Below are 24871 nucleotides of genomic sequence, written 5' to 3'. Positions count from 1 at the left end.
GTTTCAAAATGTTTTGACATGTATCTCGGTTTTTGCTTGATAAAACATGATCATATACTGAAAAATAATTGATAATATGACTTGATTGAGGTTTGAAAGAAATCTAGACATGCCTGGTTTCGTTTCGAAAGAAAACGAACGAAACGACGACGACGCGGCGCGGAGGAGTGGAACGCTTTCTTTTCTATCTTTCTTGCACTCGATTTTTCTCTCCTACCACCCACTGAATTCTCAAGTTTTTTACTCTGAAAACACTCTGAATTTTCGAGATTAGGGAGGTGGGGAAATGGTTAGGGGAGTGAGGGTGATGGGTGCAAAATATAAGGGACAAATAAAGACCAAGTCTCCCTCATTTTGAAATTTGAATTGTGGTTCGCTATCAAATATACTTGGAGGGATTATGGTGGTGCAATGACCGATTCTACATGCTCATCTAAACTAGGATAATGTTTTAACATTAATTAATTAAGGTTGATTACTAATTGAAAAGGTTAGCATGCTAAAAGATGACAAAGAATTGGTCAAAGGATGAGTTGGCAAATGAATTATTTGATCAACAAAGGGGTGGCCGAAATTTAACAATTAAAGGGAAGGGAAAAATGTTATCTAGCTAGTAAATTTATAATCCTTAAAAGCCTCACTAATCCTTTAATTAATTTAGTGAATTAATCCCTTAATTAAGTAACTTAAATGAGCTTATTTCTTAATCACCTCAAGTAACTTAAATTAAATCCTCGAACCTCCTTATTAACTTAAATTATCTTACTTGCTAGCTAAAATAAAGTTTGGAAATATTTATCGAATCTTAAATTCTATCTCAAAGTTCCAACTCCAGTCCGGCCTCACCTAAATAACTGAAAAATCAAATTACTGCATGAAAAAATAAAATAATTAACTTCAAAGAAAAGCATTTAAATAATCATGCAATGAAGTCAATTAAATTTAAAATATTAGAATTATGCATGGCTTATACGTAGACTGATTTACGGGTTCTACACGTGACTTCTCGAGCTTCTCGGAGTAGCAGTACACAACCCTTTGGGGATCCTTGGCTTTGATATCAACTGACATGTCCACTACTAATTTTTTTTGTGTATAAATAATAAACTCTAAACTCAAAAATTAACAAATAAAATCACTTGATCCTTCCATAAATCATAATAATTTAACAATTCGAATCTCAAATGAATAAAAATCCCTAAATTGACAACTAACCAAAAATCCTACGTCGGCCTTTAAAAAGATCAACTAACATCAAAATAAAGCATAAAAGTCTCTAATAATTTTTTTAACCATAATCTTTTAAATCTTTTTATTTATCAAGCTAAACGGGCTCATAAACGGGTTTCATCTGGGGCCTTTTCTCATCTGGTTTCGGGTTTCATCTGGGGCATTTTCCCATAAACGGGCTCCCTACTGGGCCTTATCCCTCACGACATTCTCATAAAATATATAAGTTCACCGTTCTTTCTTAAAAAGGATCCTCCACATATCCTCTATTTTTTGTCACAGTCAATTCACATTTTTCCAAATATTTTTTTTATTTTTCTTTTTAAATCATAAAATATCATGACTTTCAAAAATAGAATTTTAATTGTAAAAATTGCACAGCTTTACCATAAATCATAAAATATCATATTTTCATCCAATTCATCATATTATATAATTTAACATGCGTTATGACCCTTCAGGATGCTGCCAACCATTTTCGTACTACCCAAGTATAAATAATTAATGTTTTGTCCCTCGACGTAAAATTTCTTGATTTTGACTTTTTCTTACTTTTATTGACATAATCTTATCCCAAATAATTATTTAAGTTTAAATCTAATTTTTGACATTTTTATTCCGCTTAAATTCGAGGATTTCGTTTTAATTTTATATTTACTAATTCGTAAGACGTTTAATTCCCGAATTAATTCAAACTCTAATATTTTCTTCCCAGATTTTAAACATAGACTTCTTATTACCTAAAATACACTTGTGAACCATGAATCGACCACCATGGTCCATGGTTTGAGCCCCTCTTTTTTTTTAAAAAAACTAAATTCGAACCCCTAAGCTAAACCCACCGAGCCCACTCTCATTTTTCTTGGACCATGGTCGAGCCAACCCTGACCAGACCTCTCATGGACCCTACTGAACCCTCTAGACTCACCCTAATCCATGCACCTAGCCCCTTGATCGAGACATAGCCGCGCAAGTTCTTTCCTAGTCTAGGTAGGAGTCCTAGCATATAAATATATCCACGCAGCCCCTAAACCTTAGTCACCCTCGAGCAAGCACGGACAACACCCTGTCTATACCCTCCTGGACCACCCTAAACTGAACCAGACCCGTGCCGCGAGCCCCCTTGTAGCAGTGCGCATCACACAACTCTCGCGTGAGGTGTCCTCACCCCAATGGGCTCGTCCTAGGCTGCGACCAAGGAGTCCTAGCCATGCTAGGACATTTCCCTACACCTAAACATGTCCAACCTAGCCACCTAGTCGAGCCTTGCGCAGCCATGAACCGAGCCACCCCTTGAATCATGTGTGAACCATTCCATAACCCTAGGATTCTCCTTACAACTCACGTGTAGCCCTTAGCTTACTGTCTAGCCCTCGTTTCCTCTTAATTTTGTTCATGTTCTAACCATATTTCACCCTATGTTGGCAGTGTACTTGTTGGGAATCATAATACATTCATATATACGTAAAAATGTTCAAAATTTTTGAAAATAATCGTCATACAATTAAACCATCGAACGTAAATATTTTTCATGCAAAAACAATTGAAACATGGATATTATGGTTTTAATGATGCATCTAAGGGTTTAGAAAACATGCCTTTGCGTTTTAAAACGCTCGAATATGCGATCGTCAGCGAAGGGCACGAGAAAGAATGAACAGGCTACGAAGAACCCTAGCTTTTCCCCCCTTGATAACTTTCGAATTTTGTGTGTGTAAAAATCGGCTGATGTGTGTGTTCCAAAACCTAGGTATCTTATTTATAGATTTTAATTTACATGATAATGAGCTTGAGTTTTGGGCTTCCAAGCATAGGAGCAATTGGGCATAGTCAATTAAGTTAAATTAGGCCTCATAACTCTTATTTAATTGAAACATAAAAGTTTATAAAAATTAGTTTTCAAAAATAATATTTTTGATCTTTTAAAAACTCCTCGTTTGCCCAAAACCGACTTCACGGGTAAAATCGAGTTCGTCTCGTAAAATAATTTGAACTCTGTCATTTTTAGAAAAAAATTAATCATTTTTAATCGTATTAAGAAGACTTGAAAATATGTAGTGAAAAATATTTATTCTTGTCTTGGTCATTCCCGGTCTCCTTCAATTTCATGAAATCATGTCATCATACCTTTATTAAATTTAATATGTATCATGCAAGCATTTAAAATCAATTGAATAAAACAATTATGCAATTCAAATAATTTGCATGCATGTGGTTTACGTAGGTTGGTTTTTCGGACGTTACAACAACAAATTCGAATTTTGCCAAATTTGATATGGTGTTACTATAAAAATAACAACGTATTTTATTAGTTAAGATCTAAATCTATTAATATGGCAATACAAAATAATGGATAAATTATAAGTACAAGCATTCTAAAAAAACTGCGAGACAAATATTCTCCGATAAATATAAGATTAGCGAGTATAATAACCAAAATAATTATACAAAATAATCTTCGAAGGACCATCTTCTTCTTATTGGAAAATTTTGATGAAGAAAATTTTTAGGGAGGAAAGGTAAGTTTATATTGATGGAATGCGATTATAAATCATTTTTATAGAGTAAAAACTAACCGTTTATGACCGTTATAAAATCTTAAAAAATAAATGTATGTATATGTAAATTTTATGGTATTAATATAATGTATATAATGTTAATCATTTTTAAATAATTATGTATATCACATCACATTATTATAATGAAATTTATTGGACTTCTTTTATATAATACTGTGATATTATACAAATATATACTCATTATATAACACAATAAAAATATATAAACCGTGAAATAATCACATCATATTATTATAATGAGTGTCATAGACTCTTTTTATATAATAACATGATATTATTTAAATATATATATAATAAATAAACAGTAACACAATAAAAATATATAAGCAGTGTAATAATATAATTACATCACATTAAATAATGAGGTGTCATAGACCCTTTTAATATAATAACATGATATTATATATTAAATATATATACAACAAAAAAACAAATAAATAATAAAATAAATAATATTACTTTTAAATATGATTACATTTTTCTTGTGTTTTGGAGCTTGAAAAAAATATGGAGATCTTTCGAGTATCGTGTTGATAACGTGTTAAAAGTAAAAATTTACTGTAAAAAATAAAAATCTCAAACTCACAAAATATATTAAACAACACACTTTATAAAATTTTATCTACTCAATTGTCTTCTTCTTCACAAATTGAGAGACCTATTTATAGAATTTATTTGTAAATAATCTAAAACTAAATACATCATTACATACATCATCACACACTAATTTTCAATATTTTACAACTCTTATTTTCAACATTCAATAATTTCAACTCTTTATTTCAGTAGTATAGAAATAATTCGAATAATCAGATGGTTGTCCACCTATCACACGATTTTTTTGATTTTTTTTTTAAATTCAAACCGAATTAAAATATGCGATCGGTGAATATTTAAAAAACAATTAAGCGTGGTTTTACATATAAAATTAGTTTTGCGATTTTGAACGGTTCAGGCTGTTACGGTCGATTTGTGGATTTTTAATGAAAATATTTGAACATATATTCAAATTTATTTGAAAACAATAGTGTTTTTCAAATATAAAATATAGTTCAACTAATACAAAGATAAAACAACAATGAAGATTTAAAGCTAAGTTAATAATTGAGCACAATAAGACACTCACAATAAAAATGACATTTACAATTTTTTTTTCATTTTTTTACTATTAGACTTCAAAGAGAAATTGTAGTAAAAAGAAATAAATACTCTGATGAAAGACTATATTGAAGAATAATTAAGAAGAAAATGAGTTTCTTTGTAAAAGTAATAATTTTGAAGATAGTTGAGAAATAGTGCAGGGGTGGGCGCAGGTCGGGTTTTCAGGTTTGGGTACTCGACAAGTCTGGTAGTCGGATACCCGAAATTGTTGGGTATTTTTGGGTACCTGAAAAAAAAACCATTTTAATTTTTTTTTTTGAAAAAATATATGTATTTTTCACATTTCACAAAAAACATGTCATTATATTGAGTTATGGCTAGTCATTATATCATATTATGACTAGTAAATTAAAAAAACACATGTATTTTTCACATTTCACAAAAAATCATGTCATTATAAGTGTTCTAAATGACGGTCGAGGCGGCCGCCTAGGCGGTGCCTAGGCGGTAGGCGGCCCTCGACCGCACCGCCTATGCATGAGGCGGGTGTCGAGGCGGGTTGAGGGGTGTCGAGGCGGGTCGAGGCGGCGAGTAGGCGGGTCGAGGCGGGCGAGGCAGTAGTCAACAATTTTAAAAACCTAGTCAACAATTTTTAAAACTTAGTCAACGATTTTAAAAATCAAGTCAAAGTCAACTAATTTTAAATATTAGGACTATTTAAAGGTCTTACTTGGAGAATGGTAGTGGAGGCCTCCGGAGTGGATGAAGTGCTACATCCAAGGAGGAGTGCAAGGAACATCGCCATTAGAGAACTTAATGAATATTTAGAAACATCGGAGGAGGAGAATGAAGAAAATGTTGATTGAGTCCGATGATGAGAGGATCATGGATGTAGTAGATGGTGCATATGTAGATGATTTGGAAGATTAGTTATGTTTAGTCTACTACTTGTTCTAATGATGAATAATTGATTGAAACGTTGAAAATTTAAACTTAGTTTTTTGGTAAAAAAATATATATATATATATTACTTCGTTATCATAATAACATTAATATAATGATGAATCTTTATTAATTGCACATTATCTATATGATATTATGTTTTGTGCTTAAACATTATTTAATTGCACATTTTACATAAAAATGATAATATGACATGATTATCTATAAAAAATTACTAAAAAAATCCAACCGCCTAGGCACCGCCGAGGCGGCCGAGGCGGTAGGCGGTCACCGACCGCCCCGCCACCGCCTCCCGCCATTTACAAACTTGGTCATTATATCATTTTACGATTAGTTATTTGTCATTGTTATGACTAGCCACAAAAAAAATACATGTATTTTTAAATTGAATAGACGGTTAGACCCATAAAAAAAATTTGTCGGATATCAGTAAAATACTCGAACCCGATAATGTCGGGTACCCGACGTTTAATTGCCCACCCCTAATATAGTGAATGATGCCTTTTTTATTTAAATATGTTGTTTACAAGGCAGAGCGTTTGGTGCAGTTTTTGACAAAAAAATAACTATACTTCGTATATGGTATGATTTATGAATTTTATTTTTAATCTTGATTTCTATAACAAAATTCGATCCAAGCACTTGGTAAAAAAAAATGGATCATCCTGCAACTACTACAATATATGCAACTTTTTGAGGAGGGCAGGCTATTCCACGTGTCACTTATTTCTAATTGTTTATAAATATTTATGCATGCATATGTGTCCTTGGTCTTTGGGTCCAATTCACTTCGGCCTTAGTTAAAGTTGAGCTCCAACAAATGCCTTCACAGGCACCCAGTGGCCCAAAATGCCTATATGTAAACTTCTCAGCCCAATTCTTTTTATCATTAATGAAGCTCAACCAAAAACCCAAGTTCAATAGCAAACTTGGGCCTCTTTTGACAAACAGCCGTGTAAGTCAAATTCCCAAATGCCACATTCAAAATCCGGAAGTCTGCTTTCTTTTGATTCACCAAAAAGTTCTCTGGCTTCTCCTGTGAAGTGAAGACTTCCATTATCATCCACAGAGCCCGAAATCAATCCTGGACTTCCCCTGTAAACCCTTGCATCGTTTCCACGCTCCGATCACTTCTTCTCGCCTCTGCCACTGTCTAATCATCTTGCGCTCGGCCATCTCTTCTTCCCTCCATCACAGGTCGGTCGACGGTTTCTACTTTTGACGGAAAGTGTCTGCTCTCCTCATCTAGTTCTTCTCTGGTATCGGTCGACTGCAACAGGTATGTCGTTGTCCCTAGTACTCGCTAGATCCCATCGCTTTATCCCTTGGTTTTATCTTTCTTTCTCAACATCTGGCTTAATTCCTACATCAAAATGCAATTTCAAGCTTATTCGAATAATATGATTTCCCGATAGTTGTCTTCTGGAATTGCTTTTAGATGTCATCTTAGCCATTTTCATTTTATGACGTATGTTGACAATCTTGGACCTGTTTGTATTGTCCGAGAAATTCAGCTGATATGGTCACATGGGTTCATGAGACCTGCCACTGCTCTGGCCATCTTATGTGTAAGAATTCAGTCGTAACTAGAAGACATTAGATGATCTTGGGGCCTTAGGCCATTGGTTGGCCTTTGTATGTGGCTTTTTATCCTTGAATGAGTCCTGCTTTTATATGTCAGTGTTGGTAAATTTATTGATGAGAGGTAACACTTGACTGAGAGTTGGCCATAGGTTGGCCTCAACTCCCTTGTGAGCTTGACATCTATACATTTGTGTTAATTTGCAGCATCGTGCAAAAAAGGTAAATTTGAACCCATCCGTGAAAATTCTGTACTGCATTTATTCAAAACACCATCTCCCATTCGTAGCATACCCAATTTTTAAAAATTTGTTTAATAAACACATTTATGCATTGCACTTGAGTCGGACCTCTCTCCTACATACACGTCCGTACATTGCACTTCAGATGGATTTTTTTTTCCGCATGCACGTCTATGCATTGTACGTAAGTCGGGTCCCTTTCCCGCGTACACATTTACTTATTGTTCTTGCATGTGGTGACTCCCCTTTATATTTGGTGATTGTTGATTTGACATTCTGGTTGTTGGATGTTGGTTGGAAAATGAAAATGAGTTGAATGTTATTTTGGATGTTGGTTGGGAAATGAAGAGGAGTTGAATGTGATGTTGGATGTTGGTGCTGGAAAGGAGTTTTCCATTGGTTCTTATACCCTTAACCAATTAATCTTACTCATTACACCAATTTCCAGTAAAACCATAGGTTGGCTTAAAAACTCCCCACTCGTAATTATTTTTTCTCAATTAATTCTCTAGTAAAACAAAATTATCCAATATGATAAAAGTTGTCCACTGGACAACTTCATTCAATCATTTTCATTATTGAACAACAAATATTAACACCAGTGGCCCTAAGGCCTACTTCAAATGAAGTCTTAAAACAAAGAACCAAATATATATATATAAAAGTGGCTAGTAAGCCTACTCTTATAACAAAATAACACTTTTAGGTCCTTTTGTGGTTTGTGCAGCGCTCTCATTATGCTATGTTCTTTCTTTATTCTTCGTTGTCTATCCAGACGAGCTTAACTCTCTGCTCTCTATCTTTATATGCCACACTTTTTAGGTGGCCCAGAGGCCTACCTCATGGAATATTACTGCATACGCAACAACCATTTTACCCAAGCTGCTGTATCACCTACTTTATCAATGATTTTTCGTAATATTCAATAAGAATAACAGAAAAATCAATCAAATGTATGCATAAGTGGCCGTAAGACCGACTCCCCACGTACCAAATCTCTTTCCATGTAACCAGAGGCATACTGTGGAGTCGAATCATTATTGTTCGAACAAAAGCTTGATTCCCGAAAGTAGCCGTAGAGCCAACTTTTTCCATCATATTTTGAAATATTCAAATAGTAAAAACAAAGATATATGCCAAAGTAGCCAAAAGACCAACTCCTCACTGGATACAAGGTCCTCTGCTCTCTTTACTCACTCCTTCGTTCGTTTTCTTCCCTCATACTTCGAATTATGACTTTAGATACTTGCCATTTATGCATCTTTTATGTGGTTGAATATCTAAACATGATAGCCAATATGCATTTCCTTACAAGACTTTATGCACCTCGAATGGTCCTTCCTAGTTTGGGGACCATTTGCCCAAATCGATGTCCTTTGTTCCCAAGGACAGTATGGTTTTCCAACCAATCTCTCCTTAATGGAAGCTCTTTTTATTGATCCTCCTATTATAAATCATTGTCACTTTCTGCTTCTGTAACACTAAGGCATTATTATATGCTTGGATTCTCAGTTCATTTACTTCTTCTAACTCCATGATCATTGCCTCACTGTAATGTTCAGGGAGAGTTCGTTATGTTTTTTCCACTCGCATTGATGGCACTATAATCTCCAATGGTAGCACCGCATAATGACCAAAGGTAAAGGAAAATGGACTAACCCTAGTGACAGTCCTTTTAGATGTTCTATATGCCCACAACGTTTTTTATAATAACATTGGCCAATCCCTAAGTCAAAAAATGTCGCAAATTGTCTATAAATATGGGCTTATGGGCAGTACCTTATGTGATAGCAATAGTTGTGTTTGCTTTTATTCATAGTTCCTTCTGTGATGACATATCACATATTATCATCTTGTGCTGATAGATGTGCTTGCATTCAAATTTTCTAGTCGTCATATTATTCCTTAGAAAGTAGTTGGATTTTGTTAAATGAGGACATAAGTGTATATTAAATATTCAGATATCGGAAAAACCCTTTCTGATATCATTACTCGTATCGAGAAGGAGTTTAGAAGGAGATGAATAAACTCTTCTTAAATTAACTGATATATTTTTATTACTCAGAAAATAAACAGATCAGTTTGGAAAAAACTCAAATACAAAGTGAATATTTTAAATAATCTGATAAAATCAGATAAGACTGTAAGTAAGTAGGGAAGGGATAGGAATTTGTTTGTGGAAGTTCAAATATTAAGCTTTTACATCTCTCCTTCTTCTGTGTCCAGAAAATTTCCACTAGAAGATTTGATCGGTACAACTCAGATACAAAGTGAATATTAAATACTCGGTTCACCAACCCTATTGTAACGCCCAAGGCGTCTAAACATTTCATTTCGTGTAACTTGTGTGTGAAAATGCAGAGAAATAAATTTTTTCTTAAAAAGTTCTAATTATTCTAAGTGATTATATATGTATGATTATACATGTATTATGTATATGATCCTAAACATCTTGAAATTCACTAAAACAATAATTCAATAGAAATTTTTGCATGACTTAATCGTTTATCGGGCTCCACAGAAGAAAACAAGAACAATAAAACAAAAAAAAAAAAAAACAAAAACAAAACATCACAATATTCAACCATAATTCTTAAATCTATCAATCATCTAATATGCACCAAATTAGTTCTCACAATACAACATAAATCAAAAACAATAATCATCATGCAAATAAAAAAAATGTTTTGAACATCTACATAATAAATGGATCTCTTATGGACCGCGAGGTCTATAAGCCACCACACCTTGACATCTCGTCGATTACTCCAACACGAAGTCACCAACTACTACATCAATTTCTGGCTCACCTGCACCAGACAAGTATAGTGAATCTAATGACTCAACAAGCTTATAAGGAATATTAACGAGTACAGTGCACTGAAGGCGTAACATTCATAGGAAATGACATTAGGAGTTTAAAACTGCATAGGTAGGAACACGTGTAATTAGCCATAAATTTAATACAAGAGGAACATAACTGTAACATCCATTTTCATAATTTTAACTTAAACATAACATTCGTCACTCAAATACGACATCTTCATTTTTATATAGGGATGATATATAGTGGAACAAGTGGACAACACATCGAGCACACTTAAACATAAGTGGAATGATCACGCTAAGTTGTACAACCCTTAAATAAACATAATACGCAGCCGCATTAACCAGAGCCGGCACCTACATCGTCAACATCAGTAGTCCATTTCGGAGCTCATCCCGAGGGTTCTTACTCCCATGGCTAACACTGCAAAAAAATTAGGTGTTAGCGACGATTTTTGAAAAATCGTCGCAAAATTTTGCAACGTTTTTGTTTAAACCGTCATCATTTAAAAAATTGCGACGGTTTTAATAAAACCGTCGTTAATTATGCGTCGCTGGTTTAAGAAAAACCGTCGCTAATTAGCGACGTTTCTATATAAACCGTCGCTATTAGATCGGTTACTGTTTTAAAACTGTGCAAATAGCGACGGTTTTCTGAATAACCGTCGCTAATTGTCGCTAATTAACGACAGTTTATAAAACCGTCACTATTAAATCGCCGGCGGTTTTAAAACTGTCTCCGATAGCGACGCTTTTTTCAAAAATCGTCGCAAATTGTCTATAAATACTATACGGTCCATTTTTCTCCGCACCGCTTCACATCTGTGATAAATTTCTCTCTGTTAGGCGATTTTAGTTTCGATTTGGGGTAAGTTTTTTATCTTCAATTCTTGGTAAATTTATGAGTGTTGGTTAAGATTATAAATTTTGTTAGCTTGTAGTGCATGTCGTTTTCCAGCTGATTTTTTTGCGCGTGCACAGTGCTCCGACGTCTTCTACGGTCAGATTGTAAGTTTGTTGTAGATTTATACATAGTTTAATTTATTTTTATTGCATGTTATTTAGGAATTAAATAATATATATTACATGTTTGTTATTAAAATATTATATTATATAATTTAAATATTCAATTAATTGTCAACATTAAAATTATTAAATCTGCCTACTTATGTTGTTGAACGAGAACTATTTAAGGAGTTCATGTATTAATTTATTTAATTAATTAGTATATGATAGCGATTGAGTAAAATACATCTTATTTATTCTTTTATAGGATAAAATGGATAACTATAGAAATTGGATGTATCGTCGGTTGGAGAATGAATTTCTAACGAATGAATATTGTGTTGGTGTAGAGTCATTTGTAACATTTGCACTTTGTCATCCTGAGTGTTTATTAAATGGAAATATACGTTGTCCTTGCAATCGACAAAAATGTCAAAACAAAATATTTTTAGATGAAGATACCGTTAAGGTACATCTCGGTCGTTATGGATTTGTACCAAATTACTACAATTGGTTTTTTCATGGAGAGGAATACATTCATCCGTTTTATCCTAATTTTAATATGGATGATCCTTCGTCATCTTCATATCCTGTTGCACCACGAATTGATCATACTCCATTTCTGGGTTTTTTTGATACTATTGAAGAAAATGTTAACTTTGAAGAGACCCCTGAAAATGAGAATGATAATTTTGGTGAAGAAAATTCTACAATAAATACTTTTTCCGAAGTTCCTGAAAGTCCAAACAGTTTTATTAAATCATTGTATGAAAGCATTAAATCAGCCGAGAAAGAAATTTGGGATGGAAATCCACATGGTCATTCTGTGTTGTCTGTGCTCGCTCGGTTATTGAAGATGAAACATAAACAGAACATGTCCGAGCGCAATTACAATGACACGTGTCAACTCATGTCAGAGTTATGTTCGTCTGATAACTACGTCCCTGAGAGTTTTTACACGACCATGAAACTTATCAAAGATCTAAAATATTTTAACATCACACACAGGGTATAAAATTTAATTCATGCTAATAAAATTATTAATTACATGGAAATAACACATGTTCATAATTTTTCATACAATAGTAAAAGTATATGCATGAGTGAAAAACTTAAACCTTGCAAACAATCAATAAAATGGATTAAAAATTCGCAAGCATCAAATACATTAATTATATTGAAAGGTGCATTCAAGAAACTTGGAAAATCTTGCCTAATGTTGGTGTACGATTGAAACTCTTAACCTTGGGATCTCTTGCAAGCCTTTGATTATTACAAAACCTTCAAATACTCTATCAAGCACTTGGATGAGACATTCTTTCAAACACTTGGTATGCATCCCATTGTATTCCCGTTTCTTTTCAACATGATGAACATATAAGTACATCAACATGAATTTCTTATTATCTAAAATATTTAAATGGAATTCTAATCATATCATAGATACAATCTCTTATACGAGTAGCAAGAAATGAGTTTACTTACAATACAACTTCGAATCGACCTAAACGATACATGAACCTCTATTAAGCTGCAAAAGTGAGGAGATCCTTCATCAATATACATAATTCCCAAGTTTATTCACAATCTAACATACCCATGCATCTAAACTACATATTCCGAGGATTATTTGCATAAAGGACGTACCTAGAAAGAGTTTCATGCGTAGATCTTGGATCTAGTTTCAATTTGATGAAATATGTGATTTGTGAGCCATCTTGGAGGTAAATTTGAAGAACCCTTAGCCCGTTTCTCGATTATTAGGTGTTAGAAATGAAGAAATGGAGTTATTTGATTTCCATGCCTTTAAATGCCTAAAACATATTTAAAAGTCACACTTTTGTCAAACTGGCGCTCCAGTTCCGACCCTTTGGCGCTCAAGCTCCGTACCTACAGCTTTGTTCAGGTTGGATGGCGCTTAGGCCCAATACTTTGGCGTTGAGGCGCCGCTTGCTATTTTGGTGGCATTGTGATACTGCTACGTTGATGATAATGCGCGTAACATTCTTTCAGAAAATGTTTTACTTTTCAGAAGTTGGATATTCTATGAGTGACGGTGTATGAGAAAGCCTGTAAGGGAGAAAACATTAGAGGTAGCTCGTTTATGGGATAAGGCCCCATAGAGAGCCCAATATCGGGATAGACTATGGTTGTTAAAAAAACTTTAGGGAGCTCAAGATCGGGATAGCCCATGGTCGTTGAAAAACGTTTTTTTTATCCTTATCAAGGGATCCATTAGGGATCTTCTCTCGTAAACATGACTCCTCTGGGCCTTCTCCCTCACGGGCTTTCGCATGTGCCATCACTATTAAAATATCTCACCGCTGAAAAGTAGTTTCTTTCGCCTCTACCAACACTCCAACCCTGTACCTCCAGGATTAAGTACCTAGATTCTCAGTGTTGGTTTGGGGGGGAGGGGGCGAATGAAAACCAATTTTCAGGGGTTAGATATTCTACGAATGACAGCGCATGAGATATCCTTGGATGGAGAAGTCCTCAGAGGGAGCCTGTTTACAAAAGAATTCCCTAGAGCGAGCCCAATATCAGCATATCCCATGGTCATTACACCTATTGAGTTGAAACTTTAGCAACTACTTCAATAAAGTTCAATTTGTTCAAAAACAACCTTATGATATTTACAATAATTATCACTCAATAATAATTCTATTGCATACAAAAATAATTGAGAACAAAGTGTGCACAAAATGATCCCCTGTTTACAAAAGAAGGCCCTAGAGCGAGCCCAATATCAGGATATCCCATGGTCATTACACCTATTAAGTTGAAACTCTAGCAACTACTTCAATAAAGTTCGATTTGTTCAAAAACAACCTTATGATATTTACAATAATTATCACTCAATAATAATTCTATTGCATACAAAAATAATTGAGAACAAAGTGTGCACAAAATGATCCCATGTTTACAAAAGAAGGCCCTAGAGCGAACCCAATATCAGGATATCCCATGGTCATTACACCTATTAAGTTGAAACTCTAGCAACTACTTCAATAAAGTTCAATTTGTTCAAAAACAACCTTATGATATTTACAATAATTATCACTCAATAATAATTCTATTGCATACAGACATAATTGAGAACAAAGTGTGCACAAAATGATCCTTAAAATGATCTAATTTAACTTTGCAGCGTATGCAATATAAGCTCATAATGTATCTTTGAAGAGATGCTGAAATTTCAAATGATACTTTATGATTATCAATGAAACAATAGTCTTCTCTCAACTCTGAAGCATCCCATTTTATAAATATTGGTCACTGATGTTAATAAATAAAGACGGTACTCACAGATGTACTGAATACCCGATAATTATACAGAGAGTGCAACATGTCCTTGTTCTTTATCCAAAAATAGTACTTACTAATTAAATTCCTTTGGATTATAGCTGAAAGAGATATCCAACATATACTTTTACTATCTTGCTGATAAGCTCATATGCTGACTATGGAACACAGAATTTCTTAAGATAAGTCTGTGGAACAGTGTGACCTGTCCTTGTTTAATTCAGCTCAGGTGTTGATCTACACAGATTAAGTCAGCAGGCGTTAAAGCGAGTGTGCTTGTCATATCATTTAGTTATAATTTTTGATAGTCTTGTTAGTTCATTTTTGTCGAATAAACTTCTTGAGTGATCTGCATTTGTCAATTTAACCAAGTCAGATTAGTTTACTTTGTAACAAAAAAACTTAGGGTCAAATTTTATCTTAACATAGAATTTATTGCGTAAATATAATTTGACATTCCTCATCACCGGTCAGAATCACTCACAACTTTTTTACCAATCAAAACTGTGTGAACCGGTGAATCGATTAATAACTGATCCGACCGGTTCACTAATTTTTAATTTTTTTAGAATTTGATTATTTTCTTACATTTTCACTTTTATTTTTATTTGGATTTTTAATTTTGCTCAAAATATTATTTTAGTATTATTAGAACTTATTTTAATTTAGATTTTTGTCTAAAAAATAAAATCTTATTATGTTTGATTATATGTATGTTGTTTAGATTTTAAGCTTTATTTAAGATCTTTAAAATTTAAAATATATTATTTACTATCTTTTTTTATATAATACAATAGTTTTTTGGTCCGACCGTCCAGTAGAATGATATGACCGATTGAACCGTTGATATGACCGATTGAACATTTTTTATAAGGTAGACCAGTAGAATTATCGGCTCGATTATAAAACACTTGTTATTATATCAATTTCGGTTTTCTTTTAAAAAATTATTTTACTAATTTAACGAAACAAACAACGCCTTAGTGGTTACATAATAAGTACACCATTAGGTTGGAACTGCCCAAGGGCGGCTCTAGTCCCACCTAAATTAAAAAAAACTAATTCCACCTAAATTAAAAAAAAATTAAATTAGTAATGTTTTTTTTTTCATTGAGCCCTACGATTTATCACACTTCTCTCAGACAAAGCAGGCCCTAGTGGGATCAGGCCTAGTGGCTTGATTTGTTGTGGTGTTATTGGACTTCTGGGCCTTGGGAATGGGCCTTCTGGCTGTGGATTTCCACAGCAGGCCATTCAACGAATCACAGTATCCACTTCCTGCAAATCCGATTTCCACAGCTACTCTCTCCCGTTTTTACTCAAAGTATTTGCTAAACCCTTGCCGCCACTTTAATCGACCGATTCACTGTTGTCGGTCTCCGAAATTTGTAACCGACCACATATTTGGAAAGCTCTCTCTGTAAGTTTCAGCATCATATTTACGAGTATCGAAACGTCAACCCGGAGATTTCATTTTTCTGTGTTTGCATCAATTGAATTGAATTAATGCATAAGAAAAATCTGTAAATGAAATTTTATTCTTCAATCTGAGTGCTTCGTTTATTTGAATCTTGGTTTCTTAAAAAGAACCATCAGTGACTGAGTTGATTGTGGTGTTTTGAATTTGGGGAGGGGGATAATGGGTTTCCTGAGGATTTTTTTTTTTTGTGCGAGTGTGAAGTGGTGGTTTTTTTCTCCGACGGAATCGTCGCCTTGATTGAATCTCTCTGGTATTTTATCCTTTTCATATTGATTCTGTGTGCTTTCCCCAAATTTGTCAAATGCAAACGAGGGATTGATTTTCCTTTATAGAACCATCCATTAAAACCTGAATTTTCAATCTATTGCTGTAATTCAGCTATACAATGGTCTGAGGTTTCTGATGCTACGGGCAGTTTTTGTGAAAATATGGAAATTTTTCTAGGTTCCTGTCATACTGGCTGCCAAAATTCGATTATATAGTTGCGATTTTGAATCGATGATCCCACTCTGGCAGAGTTATGGACGTATGAATATCTGATTTTGCTAATTGAGATCTACTTGAGTGCCATTATTGAACCGGCTGGGGCAACCTAGAGTCATTTGTTCCAACATTTAGACTTTGTTACCACACTGATGCTCATGTATTATTGTGTAATTGATGATCTGACATGTAGGATGATTTCATGATCACAATGGTGATAGACAGTTCCTTCGAACCCGTTGAATGATGGACTCTCATTAGATTCTAGTTGGTATTAGTGTTGAGTGTTTAAAATTTTTATTCGATCATGCTTAGTGCAGTGTCGGTTTAAAGCATTATTTAAATGTTCAAGTGATTGTTTATCTTTAGTGCTAGTTTGTTACCCTGTATTATTCCCAACTTGGTAAATGGAGACTCCTTCACCATTTTACCCATTCTGTGGTCTTGGCTACTAACTATTTAGTGATACACGCACTCATGCACCTACATAAACTATTAATCTTCCGTTACGGGCTTATGGATCTAGTGGATTGTCCCAGTAAACTACTCTTTATGAATAATCGCTGATGATGGTTGTGTAGTAAATAGACTCTCTCTGATTTTCTGGGAGAACTTCAAATGATTCACTGAAGATGGTAGTCTGGTAGGTAGATTTCTCTCTGATCTTCTAGGAGAACTGAAACAAAATACACCTTGGTTTGTATGGAAAATATGTGCTTGTGTCTTTCCTTTGTGTCCTGCTGTCCTAGCTGCACAAGCTGTTTGATAGATTACAGATTTGCATGATAAATAGTTGGAGGAGGAAAGATTGAGGCGTCTATGTTTTTTAGCACGGTTTTTATTAAAAAAAACTTAAATTGATATAATAAACAATGTTTTCTTAATCGGACCAGTGATCGAACCAGCCTATCTTGTAAAAACAGTTCAACCATTCATATTGTTCCACCGGATGTTCGGACCGAAAAACTGTTATATATATAAAATAATAATATAATATAATAAATAATATATTTTAAATAACAAAGATCTTAAATATATATGTAAATAAAATATATATATTTTTCAAAGTTTAAATCTAAAAACATTTATATAATCAAATATACTTATATCTATATTTTTATACAAAAATAAAAATAAAATAAGCTCTAATAATGATAAAATAATATTTGTAACAAAATTCAAATAACCATATATATAACTAAACATAAAATTTAAAAATCGAAGAAAAATAATCAAATTCTACAAAAAAAAATTGGTGAACCAGTCGGACCGGTTTTGAATCGGATTACTGTCGGTCCGACCGGGTATTAATCGATTTTGATCGGTCCTAACTGGTTTGACTGTTAAAATGGTTTTTACACCAAATCTGGACCGGACATCCTGGTTGAACCGTCCGGTCTGGTTTAAAAACACTGGTTTAATCAGTTGTAAAATACCAGTCCTACATGCCAAAATTTTTTAGTATTCATGCATTATCTTTTTCACGATAATTTTTTATTAAAAAACTTATAATCTATATTTAATTTAGGCGATCATTTAAAAAAACCATGTCATCCTGATCATGTCCCGTTCTTAGCATAATGTGTTATGATATTTTTTTAAAGACAATAAATATTGTATAATAAAATAATATTTATTTCAATCTACAGTAAATCTGCTGAAACCTCGGAGTAGGTGTAGAGTATCGGATCGCATGAGCCTGAGGAAGGAAGATTCTGCCGCAAAGCGGTCGCAACAGTCGTGCGTCAAACGTTTTGACGCTTTGTGGTTTTGCTATTGTACGCCACCACTCTCTCGTTTGTTCTTTTAGTTTGATTTGGCACTGAATTTCGCAGCAGTTGTTTGAGATTGTGTTGACTTGAATATCTTCGAGATATTATGTGATCTTTCGAATTGATGAAGTTTGTTTCTGTGACAGCTCCAGTCTCTCAAATGCAACAGTACTATCGGCTCGGTACATTAGACAATTGTATGGCAAAGTGGGCGGACCTTTTTGATTGTTTGAGTCTCAAAACCAAAACTCCCGCTCAAGTAGAGGTGTGTGGTTAGCTGAATATTTGTTTTTTATTAGATAGTTTGTAATGCTCTTTCAACAGGGTTGGTTGTGGTACAATTTTCTTGGTACTTCTATCATAACTTGGGGTGTCATAGTCAAAGAGAGTCTCGAGAGTCGAGTATTGTGTGCTTGCTGTTAGGGCCCCCATCTCAAGCACTGTATCTTTTGGCATAAACTACTGGTTTGAAATCTCATGCTATCTTCTAGTTTGCAATATGATATAGAGCAAGAATTGATTATGCTGGCGCAACAATCAAAATATGGTGACTAGAATAATGTACGATGTAAAATATTTGAATGAAACTATTTGCACCAATGACAACTACCCTTATGACAAGAACTTGACGCAATAGTTGGTATCTTGTGTTCAATTCTTATGATTGACTAGTTAAGGTAATTATTGGTTGAAAATTGTCGAAATTAAATAATAGTTCCTACTCGAATGGTATTTGAGATGTGATGCTTGAATTGCTACACGGTATAAAATTAGTGTTGTTTTTTGATTTAATGATCAGGATGTAATACTTGAGTCACTAAAAGGTTAAACATAAGATTTAGGTTTTGATATAACGACAAACGCCTGGTCTTAAATTATACACAAATATAGCACTGTATCCCTTCAGCCTATGATACTCCAAATTGTAAGGATTTCCAGGATAGCTATAAGCTAATGCTATTAGGTGAAAAATATCTCTATGATTGCTTCTGTATTTAATTGCTTTAGTGAATAGTTAGCTGCAACTATTGTTGAGTAAAGAACTTCATATAAAACCCATCTTCCTCTTTATGATTTCCCATTGTGATTTGATTTATCTTCCTCACTTGAGTCGTGTTTCTTGTGTGGTTTCATCCATTAAAAATATTATTCTTACCCGCCGATCTATTTAATCAGAGGTGATGTAATTTGTTTCTTCGAATTCAGATCTTGAGTTTGTGTCACCCCAAGTACATGATTGTGTGAAATAAAAATCCAGATGGTGCATTTAATGAATGCGCTTCGATTAGGTTTTAGCATCTGTGTTCTCCTCACATTGCTCACACTCACTTAAAACTCTCAAACATTAATTTTGTAAGAGTCTGTTAGTAATATAAAACTATGTTACATTTTCTTATCATCTTCGTTAGATTTTGAAGCGATTAACTGCAGGCAGTTAATTTTACATGGTATATGTATGCTCTCCTACGCTGTTAATCTGAATTTTGATTGATAATAAATACCTGTGAATGAAGGCGATTTTGGATGAGCGCGAGAAATCCAAGCGTCATATCTGGTCATATCGGTCTCCAGAGGAAGCGGCATCAAATTGGAAAAAAGTCTTTGGACATCTGGATGAGCTAGAATAGAATTTTCTTCTTAAGTGTACGTTTCTTGTTTCAATTTTTTTGTTTCGGCCATTGATGGAATATCTCAAATTTATAATTATAGCCTCGAGGTTTTTTCCCCTCTGTATGGAACAATCCAGTATCTTTTATTCACTATTGTTAAAAACATGCTTAGGCGCAAAACGCAGCGAGTGCACCATTTGTGCTTTCAGAGTGCTTTGAAGCGCAGGACTTCTATTTCAGGCACTGTAACATAGATTTGAAATAAAAGTTTTATTTTTTAAAGGCGTTTTGGTTGGTTTAATGCAACGTAATTTCATTCTCTGATATTGTTTTTGGATCTAATGATTTGATTTGATTTGGAGAGAGATCTGAGCGATAAATTTGAAATGAGAGCCATTTTGGGTGTATTTCAAATTCATCATCATTAACATTGCACTTTTATGGATTTTTTATAGTATAAATATGATATTGTTCTAGATTACAAAGATACAATGTAACTATCTGCATCGCTTTGACGGGACTTGAGCGTGAACCCGAGATTTGCTTATCTCGTGCAAAAACAGTACAAAGAAACAACTAAATTTATCTAAATAAATTAAAAAAATTATTTACAATCAACGAGACTCAGAACTTGATATCACCAAGTCTCTGGATCTCAACTTTTAACATTGATCAAAAGTCTTATAGGTCTTGTTGTGTCCAAAAAATATTCCTTGAAGCCCATGAGCAGTAGCCAACAAAGGAAAGCCCAAGAGAATAGCGGTTGGTCCAGGAAAAAGCACGATGCACCATTACACGACGTGGAAATTGTGTCAAGATCGTAGAATGTGGTTGAAACTTCTCTGTGGAGTATGACAAAAGCAGATGGATGAATCAGAAAGAAGCCACCGAAAAATAACACAAAAAATCTTCATTAATTGTTCGCTCATTTTTCCATTTCCAAGCAGCTTATTTTATCATTCCTCCAACTTTATTGTAGAATGTTGACCAAAATTCATAACAACATATTTAAGTTTGATGTTAATGGATCCTCCCTATAATTTCTTTATTTTTCTCAGTTTATAAGTTAGCTTTGAAGCCATATCGAAGGAACTATAACTAAGGGTTGAATCGAGACTCGTAATGCTTGATAAATGAAGTCAGATTATTTCACAACTTTGGCACAACACGTGCCTGGCACGCTCGTAATTTTTGTGACAAACAGGTTTTTACATGGATTAACAGTACAGTGAATTTCAATAAAATTATCTTTCCATCCAAGAATAGGTTGAGTGGATTAAATAAAGATAGATTAATAGTCCAATATTTATCGTTAAAATTTTAAGTTGTTTTAATAATCATTTTGACCCGGTTTAAGATCCAATTTTATGGATAACTATTTGATTAATAAAATTGGATCTTAAACCGGGTGAAAATGATTATTAAAACATCTTAAAATTTTAACAATATATATTTGACTATTAATCTATCCTTATTTAATCCACTCAACCAAACACACCTTTAGGGTTCACGAACTTTAATATACATAATATATTATAATACGCTGAAAATTAAACACTAATGAACTCTAATCAAAATTCAAGTATTATTTATTTTGTGAGAGGATATTACAAATTTATCTCCCAAGACGGATCGACCCAACTCATGAAAGTAAATAATTTTAAAATAAAAAGTAATTAATTTCCATGAATTGGATAGAGAATTTACCTCATAAAATTGATTCGTGACATTATTGTATGAGTTTTTATGTTATTTATATTTATTTTAGTGTAATTATAACACATTTTTTCTTGGTTTCATAAGCAACTAATATCTTAAATTAATTATATGATACAATGAGATTAGGTATGCATCAAATCCATTGAATTATTGTTTTTCAAATTTATTTATGTGGGACTTATATTTTTACTAGTCATATTTTATTTCAAAGAGAACGAATCTTTGGAATATCCAATCTAGGGGCGGGAAAAATTCGAATTTTCGGTATATCGAGGTTATCGTACCGAAAAATAACGAATTTATCGAAATTTTTGGTATATCAAAATTTTCGGTACGATACTAACGATATAGAATTTGAAATTTTCGGTATATATCGAAATATCGAAATAATATATATATATATATATATTAAAAATATATAATATTTTTAAATAATATTTTTTTTTAAAAAAATATATAAGATATTTTTTGGTATAAAACGATATATATATTGATACCGTACCAAAATAAAAAATTTAATTTCTGTTTGGACTCATCATGTCGGAATAATCCAAATCAAAGTTAACTGAAACAACTCGACTCATAGTTGAGAATTTAAACTGTTGAGATTGTCTTATCTTTGTCGCCTAACCTTACAGCTAGCTAGAGGGTTGGATGCTGGGCCAGCCTCGACTTGTTAAAAAGCTAACATGCTTCATAAATCACATGACCTCAGACATTGTTGCAAAGATAGCGGATGAAGAAGTCGCACATGTTGCGGTTGAAGTTTATTGGTATTCATTGATGTCTTGATCTCCAGACACATGTTGCGGTTGGTGTTTATTGTCTTGATGGATTTGTTTTGTATATATCTATCTTGGTCCCTTTGACTGTCTTGAGGGATTTGTTTAGTATCGGTGATCATTGACCTTGGAATTACAAGAGAATGAATGTTTTTATACATACTTTCGGTATGACGGTATTTTACCAATACCGTACCGAAACTTCACTATACCAACCTTTCGGTACCGAAAAGTCGGTACGGTAACGGTATCATTTTTCTCATATCGGTATTTTCGGTACAGTATACGGTATCCAAAATTTCGGTACGGTATACCTCCTCTAATCCGACCAACAATAATTCACGTAAAAATTGATGGCATTGGTAAATGATAAGCGACGAGAAACCCATCCAAGTCATTAATTGTATTAATTATTTTATTAAATAATTTATCATAGCGCAAGACTACTTTTGTGACGAACCGTGTCTTAAAATATTACTACTCACATATTTGCAAAAAAAATTAAAATTTTCTTACTAAATAATTTATTATAAATATAACTCATAAAAAAAAATAACGGTCACCACTTGTACTAAAAATATATTTAATATAAAAGCTTCAGCATTTTAATTTCCACAGCCAAAAAAAAATCCCAAGTTAAAACATCCACCATAATTTGAAAAATCCAACATAATATAAAAAGTCTCAACTTACTATTCACAAATACTAAGACATAAAATTAGATAAAATAATTTTAAACGTGCATAATAAAAACTCTCGTGAACTACAAGGTCCCTGAGTTTGCACTGCCGCTAGTCTGAAACTGCTCACTGGTGAGCGACTCCCGTCTCCTCAACTACATTATCTGCATCGATCAAGTCTAGTGAGTCTAATGACTCAGCATGCATAAATCGTAAATAACAAGTATACGTAATAAAAATCCATGCAATTTTAAACATAGCATAATATAAACATAAATATGTATAACATGACTTTCCTGTATAAACATTTTCATCAAATCATATTTTCACGCTCGTCATAGTAATCAGAATCGTAAATCATTTTGCGTATAGTTCTGTTCAATGCAAGTAGCCAATAACATAAATCGTTTCATAAAACAAAACCACAGTACTGGGCATGCGGGGATCACCGTGGCCCTTGGACTAGATGTCCGCTTCCTAACATAACATAGTTCCTACGAAGAGGTTGGAGAGGTCCCCAGGCACATTCTTTTTTTTTTTTCCAAACCCGTAACATAATTTGGTCACATGACAAATTGTATACCTCAAAAATAATTATTTTTCACGTCATAAATACTTACACACACAGAGAACCTTGTTGAATCGTCCTTGGATATGCTGTCCTACCATACTTGTAACGCACCGTATTTTGAACCACTTGAAATTTGCGAAAAAAATAAAAATTTTCTTAAATATAAAATAATCTTTCAAATTGTGATCATAAATAAACTGTCCAACCAAAAGTATTTGAGAAAAATACTTGTTTAAACATCATAAACCAAACGTAAAATCAGAGTAGTTGAAGCATTGCATAAAAACATAAAAACATGGGCGGTCCTCGGGTTTAGCCTCCCGCTCAATCCAAGCCAGCTAGCTCACTGGTCCTCACCTCTCGTCTCCTCAAATTCATCCTCACCTGTATCGATCAAGTCTAGTGAGTCTAAAGACTCAACATATATAAACCAGAAATAATAAGTAATACATAATAAAACCACATGCATCTTTAAAATAAGACGTACATACTTGAAACTTGAACGTAATAACATAAACGTACTTGAAACATGAACGTAGTAGCATAAACGTATACGAGCCATCATCATAAGAATTTTCTTAAACATACTTGCATCATACATACTTGAGCATACATAACATCATTTTGCGTAGAGATATGTTTCAAAGCATGTGACCCATACATAAATGTACCTGATCAGACTGTGCTGACAGGGAAGATCCACTGCCACATACATGAGACCCCCATTCATAATTTAACGGGTGGATTGTCCCTGGTCATACTTAACCTGTAAGGTCCAAAAAAATTAAGACGACGTAATCCAAGTGCATGAAAATCTAGGAAATAATGAAAAATGAGTAATTAACTGATTTTAATTGCTATTTGATTATGTGACATACATATTTATATGTGAAATATTATTTTATTATCATCATGCATAAAATTATATTTTTAAGGAATAT

General features: G+C 33.5%; 1 protein-coding gene across 4 annotated transcripts; it reads left to right on the top strand.

Moving 5' to 3' along the window:
* The first annotated feature begins 6907 nt into the window (after positions 1–6907).
* On the top strand, positions 6908–20585 carry LOC140833847 (uncharacterized). Of its 4 annotated transcripts, XM_073198293.1 has the most exons (5): positions 16104–16253; positions 16990–17067; positions 18446–18574; positions 18715–18833; positions 20083–20585. In XM_073198293.1, the coding sequence occupies exons 3-5, from the start codon at positions 18490–18492 to the stop codon at positions 20194–20196; spliced, it is 318 nt and encodes a 105-aa protein (XP_073054394.1). In that variant the 5' UTR covers positions 16104–16253; positions 16990–17067; positions 18446–18489; the 3' UTR covers positions 20197–20585. The 4 variants fall into 4 exon arrangements, with proteins under 4 accessions (XP_073054391.1, XP_073054390.1, XP_073054394.1 ...); XM_073198290.1 differs by lacking the exons at positions 16104–16253; positions 16990–17067 and adding an exon at positions 6908–7152; XM_073198289.1 differs by lacking the exon at positions 16990–17067 and having other exon boundaries at positions 16094–16253.
* The last annotated feature ends 4286 nt before the right edge of the window (positions 20586–24871 follow it).

The sequence above is a fragment of the Primulina eburnea genome, chromosome 6 (genome assembly GCF_022965805.1).
Source record: "Primulina eburnea isolate SZY01 chromosome 6, ASM2296580v1, whole genome shotgun sequence".
Classification (NCBI taxonomy): Eukaryota; Viridiplantae; Streptophyta; class Magnoliopsida; order Lamiales; family Gesneriaceae; genus Primulina; species Primulina eburnea.
Note: the sequence above shows the minus strand (reverse complement) of the source record. Positions and strands in the feature narration are given on the sequence as shown.

Coding starts and splice junctions, on each gene's coding strand:
- LOC140833847 (XM_073198290.1), top strand. CDS start 18,490: ATGAGCCTGAGGAAGGAAGATTCTGCCGCAAAGCGGTCGCAACAGTCG. Junction 18,575..18,714: donor CGCTTTGTGGTTTTGCTATT/GTACGCCACCAC, acceptor TTTCTGTGACAG/CTCCAGTCTCTCAAATGCAA. Junction 18,834..20,082: donor AAACTCCCGCTCAAGTAGAG/GTGTGTGGTTAG, acceptor CTGTGAATGAAG/GCGATTTTGGATGAGCGCGA.